Raw genomic sequence first — 19,607 nt, forward strand, 5'->3', positions numbered from 1 at the left:
GACATTCCAGCAAGGACCCATGATAAAGAGTATGAAAGAAAAGTATATAAATGCAACCGTTTTTTTTTTTTATGTATTTCTGCAAAAAGTCGTCTTGCTATGCATCCTTTCACCCCCTTATCCATTTCTATGTTCTTGCCTCTTACTGTTCACACCAACATAGCATCTGCTTCTTCTCATGTTTCTTCCAGTGCCATCACCCAAACATCCTACCCATCATCCCGAGGGGCCCCTGCACAGATGACTCCATCTGAATCTTTTAAACTTCCTTTATTTTCTACTGGCCTACCCTTCTCTCCTCCCTCCCCAACATCAAAATGTATCTTCCAATTGTCCTAACCTTTAAAGTGTAGCCACAGCCACGTGGCCCATTCTGCCATATTCATCAGTTCACCAGTTTCTACGTGATAAATTTAAAGACTAAGCTCAGTTTCTTCAGCCATCACTCATCAGTTTCAGCCTGCTGAAGGGAATTCAATTCAGTTCAATTCAAACTTGCCAAGACCTGATGTAGATTTGCCATCTCTTGATCTCCCAGTCAATAAACCTCACTGACTGAATTTGCTTTGATATTTTACAGAGAGACAGTCTGCTCTGTCTGATCAGACCACTTATCATTCCTAAGCCCATTCTCCTAACAATAACAGACTGCCACCCATACAAGAAACACCTGACAATACAACCCAACCTCTGATACACACTGACTAGCTGCAGAAATCACCACCACCTACTTTGTACACAACCTTCAGGCTGCTCTCTCAAAACCTGACACAGTACAACGAGGCTTATCATTAATCTATCATTCCCTCACAGCATGGACTTTCCAAGTATCACCAGTCTCCAGATTTCTAATCATAATATCAATCACTGATCAGGCTGTCATGCTCATATGTTGGGCAGGCCATGGTGCTCGGCTCTTCAAAACAGACATAACTAGTGCTTCTCAAGTAATCCCAATTACCCCAAACATTTAATTGGGGCTCTCCGGAAGGGCCCTTTAATTGAGCTGTACAGCTCACGTTTGGTTGCAGAAGTTGCCCCAAGATCTTTGTACCATTGCAAATTGGAAATGCACCTCTGGAAGCACATATTGTTTCCCTGGTATGGAAGTTATTTTCAGTGGTGACAATACTACACTTGGGTAACCTTTCAAAAATCATTATCAACCTAACCCAACACATGCTGACTGGCTGGAACAGTTCCAAGGTGTGTGCCCTACAAAACAACTTTCCTTTCTTTTGCTTTATGCAGTGTCCCTCCACAGCTTCTGCTCCCAAGCTCAGGCACACAATCCTTTATCAATATCTCTGACATCTATAAAGGATATAATTTTCTCCACTCATCTTAAACTTTTGGGAGATCTAAGTTAGCAGACACCCTGAGACTAAACCCCACTGTGAGTCTCCTCACATCCTCCATTGAACTAGTAAATTCTCATTGGTTTGGTGTGGCTCAGGTAAAATGGATCATCGCCTACAGTTGGAAATCCCACATCTGAAACTCACCGAGACAGGTCGCTGCTTGGCGACCAAAGTGAACAGTATCCAGGCACACAGTACACTTGGCGGCTCTCATGTTGAGTCCCACTGAGAATCGGTGAGGGGTGTTGTGGTGCACCACCTTCTCTCTCTCCCGCTCTCTGTCTCTCTGACTGTCCTTCAAGCGACGACTGTACTCTGAACACAGTCAGGGAACACAGTGAGGGCAGGCTTACTCTTACTCTCCCAGCTACACCCAACACTTCAAAACCTCTGTGCATCATGCTAGACCATCTGAGAAAACAGTAAGATGTCAAACAAAATGCATATGCAAGTGAATTTGAAAAAAGCTTAAAAAATAATATCAATTGAATCAATCCTGATGTTGGTGCCCACTCACTGCTGCATTTCTAAAGGCATTATCCAGTCTGAATACCTCCAATCTATCTGGTGCTTGAGGTTTTCAAATCTATAACAGATTTAGCTATATGAAATATCAGGGCTGATAATAATTGATAATAACATATCGCTGCTATGGGCGCAAACCTCCTATGTCCCAAACTGTTATTTTTCAAGAAATGAATAAAACTGTATGGTTTTTGTAATAATTGGACATAATGTCATCAAACTTGGTATTGTGTTTTACATCATATACCTTTGGTTAAATATGTGTAAAACTACAGACAGACATAAAGGCTGATGAATAGTACTGATTTATTAAGGAAAAAAAAAATCACGAATTTTGGACATAGGAAGTTTGCACCCGACAGCAATGATATGAAATGAAAAATACATAATTCAGGAAGGATCTTAAAAAAAAAAAAGTGACAAATGAAGATACTTTAATAATATTCGTATTCCAAATTCAAACAGGTGAAGACTTAGATAAACAGAAATCAGCTAAGACCCCCACAGACGAAGTGAAGCATGATGATCTAATTACTGTAACACTCGTCAAGTTCTTCAAGTTAATATATGAAATGCATGAAAAAAGGTTTAACAAGAGTCATGAGCCAGATCACAACATCTCCAAAATGACACTTCTGCCAACATACAGGAGAAAATGTTAACCAGAAATGTGTAGGAATGCTAATAAATGGCTCATCATGACATAGGAAGCAGTACAAGGCCACTGGGAAGCTACTGTAGTGTAGTTTTCTTAAACCTTATTGCTAGCTGTGATGGTGCGTCAGAACACACAGTCCATCATAACAGGCTGCACGGCTGCAGACTGAACATGACTGTTAGAGCTGGGCCACTTGTTGGAACAGATGGACCTACAATTGGAAAGACCTCTTTAAGATGTTGAGGAGGGATGGCATCATTTGAAGAACCTGAGGGCTTCAAAAGACCGGCAATGTCCTCTAAAAGGTCCAGAGATACAGGCTCAAACTGATCAAAGACAGCAGAGCAAGTGACAGGGACTGAAGGATCACAACCAGGCAGCAAAATCTGACCCCTGGTAAGAGGGAATTTGTCACAAAAATAATTAAGAAAGTTTTTACATACAGTAGGGGAGGCGTCCATAAAGTGTGGGACTATCATTTAAAATTAAATACAGACTTTATCACCTGACCGACAGACATGAGTCAGCTGCAAAAATCTTAACTTTTTTTTGTTTTTTGCTTTGTTTACACATTATGCTTCATTTCATAGCAATGTGATTGGAGTATAACATTTTATATTTGTTAGTTTTCTAATAGGTGACATAAAACCTAAAGATAGCGTAGATCCTCTACTGTAGAAAGGGAGACTGCTCCTGTTTAGATATGAGAGCAGAATCAAGTCAGCCCAACAAAATGAGATGGAAACAATTATTCCTTATGACTTAATTTAACAAACGTATCAAGCACAAATTATTTGTACATCTCTCTCATGGTCATTCCGACATGTAGACATTATGTTTGAACCTTTAACTCTACTGTCTCCCTTTATTCCTTCGTTTTATTTCCACTAGAGTGAATATCAGGATACAAAAAAATGAGATTAATATGGAAATCATTGAGTTTTAATATTGTTTGTGTAATCTTGACCCTTTACATGAGATGACTGGATAATACCTTTAGATTAGAATGTGGGTTCAGAGGTTTTGTGCACTGCAGAATATTTCATACACTGCTTCTCTGCGCAGGATGTGAAGTTCAGGTGGGATTGGAGTGAACAGAGCAAGGTTCTGCAAATCAGACTGACTTAAGCATCAGCAGCCAAGATAAAATGCTTCAGATTTCTAAAGCTCTGCACTGAAACTTTGTGAGCCTCAGCTGACACATGTGGTGGAGAATGAAATTAAAAATAGTGCAGAGCTTTTAAAATCTGGCCTGTCAAAGATGTGAATGTGGCAAAACGAAGAGGGGAGATAAAAGATCAAACTGCAGAAACTGTGACTTTGGACAACTTACTTTCAAAAGTGACTCTCCTTCCTTCTGAAAGGTGTGTAAAAAAAGGATAGTGAAAGCTTCATAAATGACCCTTAAAGAGTGAGAAAATGTGAGTGTTCACATTCTGTATCTGCTGGTGAGGGGCAGAATGTGTCAGGTATGAAGCTGTAAGTCTACAATTAAGTGTCAAAGGGAGGGAAAAAAGTTGAACTTCTGTGAACATCATCCATTACTCACCTTCAGGTGTTGGAGTATCCTTCCTGCGTCCAGAGTTGGAGGGTACCAGGCTGGTCGGGCCCTGCTGGTGCTCTGGAGACTTCACCATGGCAGCCATGATTATCTGCTGTCGGGCTGTGGCAGGGTTTGCAGCGTTGCCATGATCCTTATACTGGAGAGCTGGGATTTAAATTATTTAATTAATTTTTGTAATTTTAATGTTTATATACAGACATTTGACTGTTACACACCATGCAAGAAATAAATTATAGCTTGTTAAATAAAGGGTAAAGAAAGTTTTCAAACCCTTTCAAGCTTTCCAAATGTTATGTCTCAGACTCATTTTAACATGGATTCATACATTTTTCTTTTCATTTATTATTGTCAATCTGCACACAGTAATGCATTGGTGGAGTGGTTAGTTATTTCAGTTATTAAAACTGAAGACTGAATTATTCTGTTTACCTTAGTAGCAGCTGTGAGGCTACAGTCTATGAGCATTACTGTACAACCATCTTACAATAGATACTTTATTAGGTGCAGGTGCAGAGTCTGGCTGAGTCACTGCAGAATTTCAAAGAATTTTCCTAAAGTTACGTGTGTAAATGTTTGGTGGTTGTCTTGTTGACAAGCCTAAAATCCTTAGCACTAGTGAATAGGTTTTACTACAGATTCCTGAGTGATCTCTAAGCCTCTGCTTCAGAAATGCACCCCCATTACATGATGCTCCCATAACCATATGTGACTTTAGGGATGCAACTAATGAAGAGCTGTCAATCAGCTGAACCTTTTGTCATCAGAGCAGATGCTTTTGCTTCTCATGGTCAGAGAGTTGTTCAGGCTGTGTGTCATTTATTGAGGAATGGATTCTTTCTGTCTTCTTTAACTTATAGGGCCTGATTGATGTTCTGAGTTGTTGTCCTTCTGTCAGGTTACCCACCTCCACATTGACTGTGGATTTTACCCATAGTTACCTTTGTTTTCCTGGTCATCCATGCACTGCTGTTTATGTCTGTGATTACTCATTTATATTGCGACCGACTGCAGCTACTTCCCCTTCATTTGGAAAATGATTAAGCTGTTGGACGGGTTTTTACTATTGGAAAAATGTATATGTGTCTTTTACCAGAACTGTGTCTTGTTACCATACCGTTTTAGTTTTCACTCAGGCATCAGCTGCAATTGCGTACATTGATAGATAAGTGCCTTTTCTAACTATGTCCAATGATTTCTATTAAGCACTGGGAAATTTCAGTCAAGAGATAAAAGCACCACCAAGACTGCTGATAAAAGAAAAGAGGTGCAAATATATTTCTGCCTCATCATGAAGGAGTTTTACATGAAGAGTGATGAAAATATATTTGTGTTGCTGTAGAGCAGTCTAACCTTCTTCTCTTAGCGATCGGAGCTCTCCTCTCATTTTCTGCAGAGCATCTTCCAGCTCAGAGCAACGAGCACGCTCTTTATCCAAAGCTGCCTTCATGTCACTGTACTGCAGAGGCACGGGCTGGATGGGGGGCACAGGAGAAACCTGGCCTGGACTCTGACCCTGACCCTGAGCCTGGGCCTGAGCCGCCATGGCAGCCAACAGATCCTCCCGACGGCGCCCAAAAAGACCCTGAGAGGCAAGTAAATACAAACAGAGAAAACAATGCAGCAGTTGTTAGATTTCATCCATCAATCATGGATGTATACCGATTTGTGTCCACTCAGACCTCTACTAAACTTGTAACTATGACACGTATACATGATTTTTTAAGTTGATTTAGTATGTAAACCCCTTTCACCTTTTTCTTCTTGGAGCCACCATGGGCCTGTGTCTGAAGGAAGTCTATGAGCTTGGTCTGCTGGGTGATGGTTCCTTCCATTTTCACCTTCTCATGAGAGTATACAGCCTGCAGGTGGAGCTAAGTGAACATCACTACTGCCATGAATTTCTCTTCAAATACTTGACTTCACACAGAGAGGGAGATGGAGGGACAGAGGGATGGGTGGAGGGGAAGAGGGTTGTGTGCTGTGTGGTGTATGTTTCTGAATCAGAACAGTGGGGAGAAAAACAAGACTGATAGTAACACAAAGATTTACTCCCAGTCCACTGTGGACTGGAGTGTAGTTGGGCTAGCTCATGTGTGCGTTGAAGCACCTGGATATTCTCCAGCTGGTATTCCAGATCAGTTCTCTCCGTTTTGAGCAGATCAGTCTGGTCCAAAGCATCCTGCAGCCCCTGGGTCAGGCGGAAAATGTGGGTCTTCTGAGCATCCATCTGCTGCTGCAGTTTCTCTTGCTGTGGAGGAAAAACAGCTGTCTGGATGTTGTGACTGAATGACTGACTGCTTCCTATGATAGCACCAAGTTCTCATCATAATTTGACATTTTATTTTCTTCTTTCTTTTATTGTTTCAATAGTTATTTACTCGAAACAGAGATTTTATGTTAATTTTGAAGACAAAAACTGAAGTGCAGCAATTAGCACACAAGCTTATAGCACAAAAGAAAGCAGTAGAGATCAGTGAAAGAAATACATAAAAGCACTTTACTTCTTCCAGCATTCTCTGCTTCACATCCCGTTCGCTCTCTAGCTTTTGCTGCAAACTACGGGCGTTCATCTCCAGCATGGCATGCTTTTTTTCCAGATCATTGAGCTGGGACATAAAAACAGGAAGGGTTTGCTGTGACATTGGTTAACCACACAAAGGTAAAATACTTATTTTTCATTGTGGACATTCTTACAGTATCTGCAAGGCTTTCAGCCTTGAGTTTCTGGTCTTTAAGGGCCTGTTGCAGGGCCAGGATCTCAGCTTTGTGCTCCTTAACTGCCTGCTCCACAGCCTGGCGAGACTCAGAGCTGCGCTGCTCTGCACGAAGCCTGGGGCATGGAGAAAACCTTTGTTTACAATTCTTATTTTACTGTAAGTGCTCCTTCTTTTCTTCTGTTTGGGTAAAAGCTCAGGTTTACTGCTAAAGGAAAACACATCATTAAAGTGTGTTATAATGTGCTTATGTCTTAGAAATAAAGTCAGTTTATTTCCAAGAATACATTTTGACAACCCCAGGAGAATACGCCTAAACCTGTTGCATTTAGTGTGTGTAGGAGGAAGAAGCCAGAACAGCAATAACAGCAGAAACATTTAGACAATGTTTTAAGGTTTTTTTTCATGGTCAAAAAAAGAAACTAAGGCCTTTCTAAAAATAAAACAGGCCTTGTAGCTAAAATGTCATCATGGAAATATTACAAGGACAAAGACAATAGTATCTCTTTTGAAGTCAGTTATTGTCAAACATAAATGCATTAAGAAGAAAGCTACAACAGAAAATGGCCCCAGAAATACAGGGCAAACTTTACGCCTACTCATAAGATGTATTAGTCATTTTATGTCCTCACAGTTACTGTGTTCAGTTTGTGACTGTGTAGTTGTCACCTGCTCTGTTTCTCAGTGTCCAACAGCCTCTGAACATCCCTGGTCCTCCTCTCAGCCTGGCTTTTCTCCTCCTCTAGCGTTGTCCTCCAGGCCTCCCATTGTCTCTCCTTCTCCAGCAGCTCATCGTTCATGGTCTCCAGCTCCAGAACCTGTTCCTCCAGCATGGTGCACGTGGTCTTCAGAGTCTCAAGGTTCTGTTTGGATTAGAAGTTAAAGTGTTATTGTATACCCCAAATGTCATTGTAAAGTATTGAATCTTACTGCACCGTATCGTACTTCGCCAAATCATATTGTTTTGCATCACATCACATTGCATTGTATCGTATCGTAGTGTATCATATCGCAAAGTATCGTATCACATTGCATTATATCACACTGCATCATATCATATTGTATCATATCGTATTGAACCATACCGCACCGCATTAGTAGGATAAAACCGTACCGTTCCATGTAGTGTTTATTTCGTTAACGAAAACTAAATTAAAATATTTTTGTCAACGCATATTTTTCACCAGACGAAAACTAGACTAGACGAGACTAAAACCCCCATTAATGGACAATAACTGGGACTAAATCAGAATGCATTTTCATGGACTAATAAAGACGAGACAAAAATGTAGTAAAACTGGAATAAAATCTATGAACATTTTAGATAAGACAAAAATTATGTTATATTATTATATGATATGATTTTGTCAAATTCTGTGTCCTGCTCCTCCTCCTCCTCCTCGGCTCTTCTGCCACTCACACACACACACACACACACACCCTTTTAAACCTGCAGCGGGCAGGTGCACAAACACAAAGGACAGACAGGAGGTGGATTCACTGCAAAACGTTAAAAATAAAACATTAATGGCCATGCTTTGCATGCGGCCCAAGAGAAAGAGAAGGCGTGATGTATGGACCCATTTTCCTTACAATGAAGTGGAGAAAAAAAAACTCATGCTTGATTTTAGTATAAGGGAAGGAATGTGGGCGCAAGGTAGCTGGAACAAACACAACAAACCTGAAGAGACACGTCGCAGTTCACCACAAAGACATCGTGGTAACAAAAAGTTTGGTGGTGGTTGTTTATAATGTAACATTACACCAACAGCTGTAATGCTACTAGCTTCATAGGTTGTAGTAATATTAGCCACTTGTTGGTAGAATTGTGTGTGAAATTGAATTTATGCTAACTTAGATACGTTATACTGGTCGGGCAACTATGTTTTCAGTTGGATTGCAAGTTTAATTAAAGCAGAACTAATCTAGGAGCTGCCAGTGAACTATAGTGAACACAAAACACCTAGGCAGCTACACATAGATGCAAACTAAAAACTAAAATGTACTTAAACAAATCATCTAGATAAAATAAAATCCGCCACACTTAATTCATGACAACTTTAATCTACATTTTCACACATGAAATAGCCTAAATGTGGTATAAAAGTAAATAAAATTGTCTGTGTTTTGAATGTCTGGGGTCACCAGAGCTTTGTGATATCAAAATGGGGTTCCAAGCTAAAAAAGGTGGGAACAACTGCTCTAGGAGTTAGCATCCCAATGTATTTATTTGGTGACATAAAATGCTGTTCTGTTTGTCTTCAGGTTACATCACAAGGACATTTGATTTGAATTGGCATAACTATTAATTTAAATGAATGCATGTAAACATAAATATCCCAGCAATTATTTCTGCATAAAATAGGTTTGAGTTTTAAATGGATTGTTAAACAATGTTAAACTTCATTTAACAATGTTCTACTAACTACTAACAATGTAATATACTACTAACAATGTTCAATATTATCTGCTGACAAAAAAAGTAAAAGGGTAAAATGATTGTCCTGACTAAAACTAGACCTAAATGTTGACAGTTTTTGTTGACTAAAACTAAACAAATAAAATTATGTTTTCTTGGACTAAATAAAGACTAAAATGCTCGACTTATAGTTGACTAAAACTTGACTAAATAAAAAACAGAATGAGGTTGACTAAATGCCATAAAAACTAATAAGCACGATTGAAACTAAATTTAAAAATGGCTGATAAAATTAACACTAGTTCCATACCTCTCTGTACTGTATCACACTATATTATACTATAACATACCTTGTTATACTGTATTGTATAGTATAATTTTGTATGGTATGGCATCATATTGTATCGTCTTGCACTAATGTGACAAAAGTAAAAATCACTGATGATTGTGTCCACCCTCAGTTTAAATAACAATCACAAAAATTGTAGCAGAAAAGATTGTCATCATCAGTATTTATGTAGATATTTGGGCAGAATATATTCTCTGTTTTTTACAAGGCCTACACGCAGCCCAGTGCTCCTTGTCTTACAATGTACTGCTTTAGACAAAGCACTTGGAGACAAATATAGCCTCTGCCGGCGCTGCAGCAACACCACAACCCTCTGAAGTCCAACGCTTCCACAGCTGACACGACCTGGGAGTGATGGGGATGACACATCCCTCCCACACACCACCCCATCCCTCGTTTATGACTTCCATCGCTGGTTACACAACCAGCAATACTGAGAGCGCTACTGGACACCCACACATATATCCTCCCACAGGGGCAACGCACACATCGCACAGCCTCATCTCTCTCTCTGTCTCTTTCTCGCTGCAACCAGAACCCAACACATAACGATACTGAAATAATCCCAGAGTTTCTATCACCTGATTTACTCTTAACACTGTCAGAACCAAGCAATGTTGAGGTCACTTGTTACAGGTATAGTGGATGTGTCACATAAAGTGAAAATTTTATGTCTGACTGTGTGAGAGCTATATGCAGGAACACAAATACAGCCGTCTTAAAAAACAGAAAACTGATTTCGTTAAAGACTGCTGATATTTTTGTGGCACTTAAATGCAGAAAACTCTCATATTTTACATTAAAGTGTTACTGTCACATGTTGGCTGAATATTTTATCATTCAGTTAACTCTTAAAAGCAGCTTCAGCTGTCCGTTTATTTATTCATGAACTGACAAAAACTGGGTATTTTATGAATAAATGACCAACTGCAGTATTTCTCTGTCTCGTAGTAAGCCATGCCATGGCTTGTAGAAAAGAGGTGAACCTTGAATTTTCATCTTCTCTCATCTTGATATTGACTTTCTTGACTTTTTTTTGATTAATTTTATGCTTGTATAGTCATCATATTCCAGTCTTCTCTCTTGTTTGAGCCTTTCTGAACTTTGCCTTCATGCATTATTTTCTTTCCTGGTCCTCACCTGATTTGCATGCCTTCTCTTCTGATCTAAGTAGCAGGACTTTTGATCTTTGCATGTTCTTCTTTAAAATTAAAACTTCTGTGTCAGATGTGTTTTAATCAATTGTGGAACAATCCATTAAACGTAAAAATAATGGGATAAATAATAATAGAAGTACTAACAGAACCATTTCCATTTAAGTCTGGTCCAGTTATTAAAATACAAATATTTATTGTGGGTTTTGGTTTTATTTACTGTAACTAATTCTAAACTTTAATCCTGTTTTAAACCTTGTGCAATCTGAAAATAATTCACTGTAAGTTCAGAGGACCAGCCAAACTTGCCTCATGATATAAAAATGTCCTCACTTCAATGATTTGAGTCAAAATGTGTCCACACAGAGAAGAAACCTTTCTACAGAGTGTGTGCAGGATAAACAGTGCAGCCAGCAGCCACTTACCTGTTTCTGGTTGTTAAGGTGCATTTCACGGTCAGCCACCTCACGCCGCAGCCTGTCCACATCCTGGGTGAGATGCAGTCTATCCTCCCTCTCATCTGAGGCCTCATCCAGCTGCTTGGATAAGTAGAAGTTCTGGCGATTCAACTCAGCATTCTCCTGAGTCAGTGTGGTCAGCTGCTCCTCAAGGTCTGTGATCACCTGCAGATTAACCACAAAAACTCAGACTCAGAGTTTACAGACATGACACTATACACTATTGCCGTCCCTCTAGCCTCTAACACCAAGTACAGGCAGGAAGTGATTAACTCTACTTGCACACAATGTGTAAATGCCTTGTGTTCTTATGATTTGCAGAAATTTTGCGCATTTTTGCATTATGCTGCTGAAAATGGTAAAAGTTGTAGAGTAAAAAATATGTAGCAACCTAGTGGCAGAGGTCTAATAACATTTATCTCTATATTTTTGTTTATGTTGACCAGTTCTCTTACTCTTTTGAACACAAGGACACTAAAAAAAATTCAAGTCTGTTAGTGCTTCAGACCATAAACTGATGTTCTGTGGTGTGATGGTCTGACTATGCAGACTTCAGCTGCTCATGTCCCTTTTAGTAAAAACAATTTAGTCATGCTGAAGTCAGCCTGAAAGTTTAGTGTCTGACTACATGTTTGTGACAATCATGGATAACCATCACTCTCTTTGTTGATCTAAAAACTTTAGATTTTTAGAGGATGAGGTTGAGGTGAATTCAGCTTCTGAAAAGGGAACATCTACCACAGACCAGGAAAATGGACTCATACTGTCATGATTTGGACTTAGAGGTTCAAAGTAACATTTGGATGTAGATTATTAATGCATCACAAGAGTTCAGACATACTTTAGCTTTAGGTGAATGATCAGTAAATAGTCATGTCAACTGACTGCACTGTGCACACACACTGCACATAAATTATGTACTGTTGTATCAAGAGGCAAGCGAAGCATACAGTAGCCAGGACTGCAGCTACATCACAGCAACAACGTCATCCCAAAGAGCTAGGTCAGTTAACCCCTTTCACTTCTAACTGCAGTGACACAGACGTGTTGCTAAGAAGCAACAGCTAAGCAGCTCCTGTCTGACTACAGTTACAACCAGCTGTTGTTTAGCTGAGTTTATCCACTTTGAAGTCTGGTGTCTAAGCCTAAAGACAACTGAACTGTACAAACTCTAGGACTCCGAGTTGTGTTGTAATGGACGTTCAAAGCATAATAAATGTTTAGTTTACACCAGGAAAAACATCTTATCATATCATACAAGGAAAACATCTTATTAACATTGTACATGTACACATTGTTCATATTATTGCTGTTCTGCACATAAACTTGGTTTTACACCCCACACAGTTTGAACCCTGCCGCTGCATCATCACATGATGCTGAAATCTGGATTAGTGATATAATGCAAAAATCTTTTTGGCATGATATTTAGGCAACTTGTTTAACCCAGGCAGTATTCAGATCAAGGAGCATGCTAATCATTTCTTCAGCATTAGTTGGTTTCCCTCATCAACTGTGACTACCGAGCACACTGCAGGGGAATGAGGGTTAGAGGCTGATGAGGCTGCCTGTTAAAAGCCCCTTATATTTAGCTCTGATGGGAACATGTGTACAGTGCAGAAATTCAAGGAGACAGGGAAAAGAAATAAAGCTTTTAAGTACATAAATTAGCTGTGTCTACTGTGCACTGACTCAGTGCATCTGTACCCCGGAGGCAGGGGACTGACAGCATCAAGTAAATTCTTAAGGCGGGGCAAGAAGTCGGTGGTGGGATGGATGCAGTGATGATCTGGCAAGCATCTATATTTACTCCACTCATCTGTCAATGTAATCCATAAAGAAACTTGAAGAGCCAAGGTAAGCCACATCCAGAGCTTTGCTTCCTTAACACTGCTGAATAAAAATGACTCAATTCTGTTGGTGGAAGCAGAGTTATTGTTCCCTTAATTAAAATATTTACTAGGAACAGATGGTACAATATACAAATAGATCTTTTTTCCATTAAATAAGACTGTTGAACACAGATGATGTCAAGTATGAGTTTATAGCCTTCATATTTTAATAGTTTTCATTTGCTTTTATAATTCTGATTTGACAGGTTGGCTCTATAGTAAAATTAAATGCCTAAAATAGTCCAGCACATCCTTGAAAGCTGAATGTGCAAACCTTATTTCCAGAAAAGTTGAGAAGGCTTCTAATAATACAACAAACAGTGGCAAAGCTAGACTTTTACACATGGTGTGGCTGGAGGGTGGACAAGACTTTATCATGGAGGCCATAAAGTAAAAAAAGGAAATTATTGGTCACATTAGAGAGACATAAAAAATAAAACATCTTTATGTTACTAATCTGTATCATCAAGTGGAAACATTTGCAACAAGTTCAAAAAACATCCATAGAAAGATTAGTTGGTTGCTTTGGGGCGCAGTATGTGGTAGTAGATCCTTGTGTCTGACAATTACTTGTGTGACTAGCTCCATGTTGGGTCTGCTTTGGCCTAATCTGTGAAATCTCTCTCTTTTTTCATTCATTTATCTTCTGAAACAAAATAAAGTTGTATTTCTCCTCATTTTCATACAGAAGCTACTTTAAAATCAATTAGCAGTCTTGCTAGTCTCCTGTTAAAATGAAATTGGATCATGTTGCTCTAGCTTGGTCAGTTCTAAGTGATCTATACTGACGTACTCTTTGAGCATCTTTATAGTTGTTTTCTGCTCCAATGTGAAAATCTTGATTAATTAAGTTGACGTGTAGTCCCTTAAAATACTCACTGAAAACTAAATATGGCATGGTTTCTCCATATTATCTCAAAACTAATCTAGTGCTACCACATAACTAGATTAGCATGGCTAAGTAGCATTATGCTAACATCATGTTAATAGCTTTAAATGACAATAGTAATTGTACTTGCACAAAGACAAAATCTCTTCTAGAAATGTGCAGCCAAATGTCAGTATTTTTTAAGAATGAGTAATTCGAAAACTACTTTAAAATTTACTTTGAACAGGTCTAGTGACACTGATGCAGGCATGTCTGGAAAGACATTTCTGTAATCCTTCTCCAATCAGATTTCAGCTCCACCTATGGTAACAAAGTCTTAAAATTTGTAATATGTTCCTTTTTTTTTAATTCTGATTGGACCAAAAGCTTCATAAAACTACTGGGAAGTCAGTGAAAGTCTCATACCATATCATCTTTCAATGCAGAAGAATTAGAGTACAGTTCACCATGTATAGTTAAACTACATCGAAGGGTAGCAGAGACTGATGAGTGCTGTCACAGATACTTTCTGAAGTACGATCTGTGTTGAATTTGGTCAGTTAGTTTTGCATAATTCTGCTAACAGATGAAGAAACTGTGGGGAAAACTTGCACCATGGTGGAAGTAATCATATATTTACCAATATTTGACATTCTGCTGTAGCTCAAAATGATCTAAATGGTAAATGGTAATTTACCATCAAATGATCTGAAAGCAGAATAATGATCAGATCAACATTTTAGAATATTGCTGGTTAAGAAATACTCTCATTTTGAGCCCTGCTTGTTGTAGAACTTGGCCATGTTTTCCTGATGACTGGCCAGCTGAATTTATGGATATTGCTATCTGAACAGTTTGTAAGTGGGAGGATCTCAAAAGTAGAGCAACGTGATAAAGGAGGACTGTGATATTGTTGACATGGATTCATGCTATGTGAATCTTATGGTCCTTAAATCCCATAAATAATTTTTCAAAGTTGGTAGGACACAGTTTTCATCTTCTAGTGGTGTCTAATAATAAAATAAACATCACTTCTAACAGAGGAGCAGATGGAACTTCACAACTCTTAACAACTAAACGAACTAAACGTTTAAAAATCAGATAATCCACAAAGAAGCACTGATAAATGAATTCCCAGAATGTGAATATCCCAAACAAATAATAATAATACTAATAATAATTTAACAGAAGCCATTATCTTTGTGACCTCTTGTAATGGGTTAATGTGCACGGTGGTTTAATGGAAGCAAACAATATGACTGAGAATTAATTTTTACATTATTGTTAAATCTGTGTTGCAATTAGCAATTTTCACTTCAACAGTGACAAATCATGTTTGTAAATAAAACAGTTTTCAGCCCTAGATGTCTTTAGTATTAAAATGATTTAAAAGGAAAGACTAACATGGAATAGAGGTGCAACGAAATAGTGAGAATAAGGAGTCAAATGTTTTAAAATGAGTTCCCAAGAGTCACAGAGACACATATGGGCTGAAACATGGCTACTTTAGGTTATGCATGATGATGTGTGATGATTCAGCTAATGCTTGCTGCCAGGAAAGCTGTCTATTCCGGGAAAGAGTGAAAGAGAAAAAAAAAGAAAGAAAAAAAAGGAGAAAATAGAGTGGAAAGCTTACAGCACAGCTGTCTCTCAAGGCATCATACTTGCGTTGTATCTCATCTCTGTGTGCCTGTAGGAGACATGACAAGAGAGACAGGGACAGATATCACTGCCAAAATTACATAGCACCAAAGGAGACATCATCTTCAGCACTTTTGCTGGTTCTTACTCTGAGCACCGTGATCTCCTCCTCAGCCTCTGCTGTGGTCTCTTCCAGCTCAGTCTTGGCCTGCTGTAGCTGGCTCTCCAGGGCATGGCGAGCTGCCTGCAGGTTGCTTATCTGAGATTCGCGCTCTTGCAGTGACAAGGTCAGCTCTGTCACCTGACGCTTGATTTCCAGCTTCTGCTCCTCATTCTCCAGCCCAATCTATAGAAGCAGACAGAAAGAAGGGGCATTTGGGATGAAGAGCAGGAGGTGAGGGCACTTTACCTCAAGGAGCAGGCAGACACATGCTGACAGTAAACAGCTTTCACAAGGGACAACACAGTATTACACCTGACACTTTACCCCAGCTGACTCTGCCACCATGTTCAGCTCTTTACTGCGAAAAAAAACTGTTTTAACCCCTTTGCCTGCCTTTGATATTTTGTATATTTTCTATTTTAACTTGCTTCTTTTTGTCTGGTGACCATTTCGGCTATGATTTTATGTTTGTGCATGGACATGGACACTGCAGGGTACTAAATTTAAGGAAGGCACAAGAAGAAGAACAAAGGCAACATCAGTACTGTTCTGCAGAATAACAGCAACATGTTAATTAGTGGTGGAGAAAAAAATCAGTACAAGAAATATAAAAATTTTATAAAGGAATTCTCACTTGTAGAAGTAACTTTCTGCATCCCAGTGTCATTAAGCTGCAATTATGTACTGTGATTCAGTGGTTGCCACATTTATTTAAATCTAGCTCATCCTATATAGACCACCGTCTAGGATCCAATTTATGTGCTGCACCTGGTTGCACATGAAGTCACATCGCATTATGATTACTTCCTCACTACATATTCAGGGATGCAATTATATACAGATGTGTTTTCACATCTGTATATAGTCAGACCAGTACAGATGGAAGTTTGAAAAGTGTATTTTATGTAGATTCTTTACATAAAATATAAAATATATATAAAAATGTTAATTCAAAATGACTAACTGCACACACAGTAAGGCTAAAGAAACAAATACAAGGAGAGAAAAATAAAGCCTGTAGCTAAGATTCTGCTTAATAAGCCAGCTTCACACTTCTACTCCCCACTCTCCATAATATCTTCTCACCTCTCGGAGCCTGGTTTCTAGCTCCATTACGCGGCTCTTATTGCTTTGCTCTTGCTGACTCATTTTCTCTAGATGCTCCTCCAGTTTGGCATTCTGGGCCTCCAGCTTCCCAGACTGAGATTCCAGGTAAAACTTCTGCTGGCGAAGCTCCGAGATCATCTCCTCCTGAGCTTTCCTGATGGGATCACACATCAGCTCATCAGCAACACTCCTCAGAAGCATTTGTTTAATTAGTTATTTATTAATTATTTTACAAAACCTTTTTTGCCTTAAAGGCTTTCACTTGGATAAAAATAAGTTTGCTATTGTTACTGTTAGACTGAATGTGAATGTTAGAAAAACTTACATGTTTTTCTGGGTGTAGATGCTGCTGTTGGCTGCCAGTTTGTTGGCCTCAGACAGCTCAGCAATTCTCTGCTCCAGGCTGTTCATTTTTGAGTCCATTGCATTAATGGTCTGAACAGAAATTCAGAACATAACTTGTGTTTTAATGAGACATTTAGTTAGATCGTCACATATTGGATTTAAATGGAATCAAATTAAGGCCCATTTGTTCTCTGCAAAAAAGATTATACCAAACACGGATGTGTGTCAGTGTGATTAATTTTAAAATGCAGCTTGAAACGGTGTCATTTCCAAGCTGGTCAGTTCTTACCGCCTTCTGTTCACTGATGACGCTGCACTTCTCCCGCACCTCCTCCTCATATTTGCTCTGACTGGACTCCAGCATCTCCTTATCAGCCATATCCGCCTTCATCTGAGTCTCCAGCACCTGTTCAATGCCAGCCAGCCCACAGAACCATAACCAGGATATCACTTAATGGGACAGAGAATGGTGTGAAGAAGACATAATGAAGACCTCCCAAACACCTACAAAATAACCATCTAAATCAAAGCCACCAAACAGCTTAGAGCATTTCCTGGAAGTTCATTGGGGTGAACCTGCCTGTTAATTTATGTAGCAGAAAAATGTTTGAATGCTGAATACATTTGGAAAGCAAACCTTTATCTTGTCTTCGAAGAGCTTTTCCTTCTGTTTCAGATGAGTGTCTAACCTCTGGGCAGTGCCTTGGGTTTCTCGAAGATTCTCCTCTAGCTCCTAAGCAAAAATTTAAACAGATGATCACAACAACAAGGGCTGAAAGCAGATTAAAGCACATCCTCGCAGAAATCTGAAATAGAGAGAGGGCTCCTAGCTCCTAGCCCTGCGACAGACTGGTGACCTGTCCAGGGTGTACCCTGCCTCTCACCTGCTAAAATGCTGGGATAGGCTCCAGCTCACCCGCGACCCGAAATGGAATAAGCGGTCAAGATAATGGATGGATGGATGGCTCCTAGCTCCTAATCACAATCAGATTAGTTCAGTTACACGTGCAGCTCAGTCGAGGTGCAAATAGAGTCCACACCTGGCTAGTTATTTGAACCACCATAAATGTTTGACTTTCTGCTGCTTCTAACTTTCTCTGTGGCAGATCTTCAGCCATATAATTATATCCGAATTCACTCCACACAAGTCTTTAAGTTCCTTAGAAAGAGATTTTGCCAGATGATGCTCCAGTTATAAAATCTGAATTTTACTAAACTTCTCAGTCACCATTTCTAAAGCATTTAGCTGTCTGACTAAGGAAGTAGAAACATATGTGACCCATGTTGGGTTTATGGGAAATTTAGCTGTATTAATTTATATGTACATTTGACTGTTTTATAAAAGGATGCAAAAGTTAAACCCATTGTCTGGATCTGTTTGTTCAGTTTTGAAAGCTTCAGTTTTATATTTATCCCTGCACATGAGATGATAGGTGGGTTACCAGAATCTTATCTGTCATCTGCTGAATCTGCTGGGCCTTGCTCTGCAGCTCATCTTTCAGCTTCGTCTCTCTGCGTTCAACAATCTCCAACCTTTTCACCTGGTTCTCCAAAGTCTTCCTTCCATCCTGCAGACAACAAAGAAAAGTCATTCACAAAACCTAACTAAGTGAATATTTGTTTTAGTTGTGAAACAGCTTTAAGATCGACACTTTTTGGACAAAATGACAGCAGAGCTGGAATCCAGTGGCTTTGCTCAGTTGCATTTTTGTGAAATGATGGGAAGCTTTGAAGCTCAGCAAATTTGACCCTGAATATTTTTTCTCCCACATAATAAACTGACATGCACCATTTATAAAACTGATGCACATCTTTCCTGATTCAAAGTGCTTTAAAAGAACATACGCACATGACAAATAGTTAATGTCTTTTTTATTTTATCTTTATATTTTAAATTATATCAGATCTTATTAAAGTCGGTAGAACCAATAAAACAGGTGCGATGCTTGTAAGACCATGCTGAGAATGATAAATGTGTCCCCTGCTTGTTATCTGCTCACCTGCACATTGTGTTGAGTGGAGAAAGGCTCAGGTATGTTCAGATATTCCTCATTATGAGATTTACTACATATAAATATCATCATATAATATGATCTAATTATATCAAAAGATGAAGCAGTAAGTCCCAGTTCAGATGCAAAAATCCTTCACACATGCAGCTTAATGAACTTTATCATATCTATCATAATTATTAAAAAGAGCTTTAAGAGAAATTAGCAAAAAACAACTTAATTCATTTGAGGCTTTGAACCAAACAATGTTTTTTTTTATTCATTTAATGCGTTTTAATGGACAGTTTCACCCTGTTGGATTAAAAAAAACTGGGCAGCAAAATGGACGGAAAATACAAAAAGTCAAATGCTGTCATGTGGTCACAGCACAAGGGTTC

General features: G+C 39.0%; 1 protein-coding gene across 11 annotated transcripts in view; it reads right to left on the reverse strand.

Moving 5' to 3' along the window:
• Positions 1-19,607, reverse strand: part of LOC121648341 (citron Rho-interacting kinase) — a 42,681-nt gene that overhangs the window by 10,107 nt on the left and 12,967 nt on the right. For 6 of the 11 annotated variants that reach the window (XM_041998371.1, XM_041998361.1, XM_041998364.1 and 3 more), the window contains 17 exons: positions 18,661-18,786; positions 17,856-17,951; positions 17,508-17,624; positions 17,199-17,308; positions 16,853-17,027; positions 15,752-15,949; positions 15,599-15,652; positions 11,170-11,367; positions 7,492-7,685; positions 6,803-6,938; positions 6,610-6,714; positions 6,216-6,356; positions 5,860-5,979; positions 5,459-5,690; positions 4,094-4,252; positions 3,878-3,901; positions 1,506-1,676 (listed from right to left, as the gene is read on the reverse strand). In XM_041998371.1, coding sequence (XP_041854305.1) covers positions 1,506-1,676; positions 3,878-3,901; positions 4,094-4,252; positions 5,459-5,690; positions 5,860-5,979; positions 6,216-6,356; positions 6,610-6,714; positions 6,803-6,938; positions 7,492-7,685; positions 11,170-11,367; positions 15,599-15,652; positions 15,752-15,949; positions 16,853-17,027; positions 17,199-17,308; positions 17,508-17,624; positions 17,856-17,951; positions 18,661-18,786 — 2,356 coding nt within the window. The remainder of the gene's footprint in view (positions 1-1,505; positions 1,677-3,877; positions 3,902-4,093; positions 4,253-5,458; positions 5,691-5,859; positions 5,980-6,215; positions 6,357-6,609; positions 6,715-6,802; positions 6,939-7,491; positions 7,686-11,169; positions 11,368-15,598; positions 15,653-15,751; positions 15,950-16,852; positions 17,028-17,198; positions 17,309-17,507; positions 17,625-17,855; positions 17,952-18,660; positions 18,787-19,607) is intronic. The other 5 variants (XM_041998362.1, XM_041998366.1, XM_041998363.1 and 2 more) reach the window with 3 other exon arrangements.

Source organism: Melanotaenia boesemani, chromosome 11 (assembly GCF_017639745.1).
Source record: "Melanotaenia boesemani isolate fMelBoe1 chromosome 11, fMelBoe1.pri, whole genome shotgun sequence".
NCBI lineage: Eukaryota > Metazoa > Chordata > Actinopteri > Atheriniformes > Melanotaeniidae > Melanotaenia > Melanotaenia boesemani.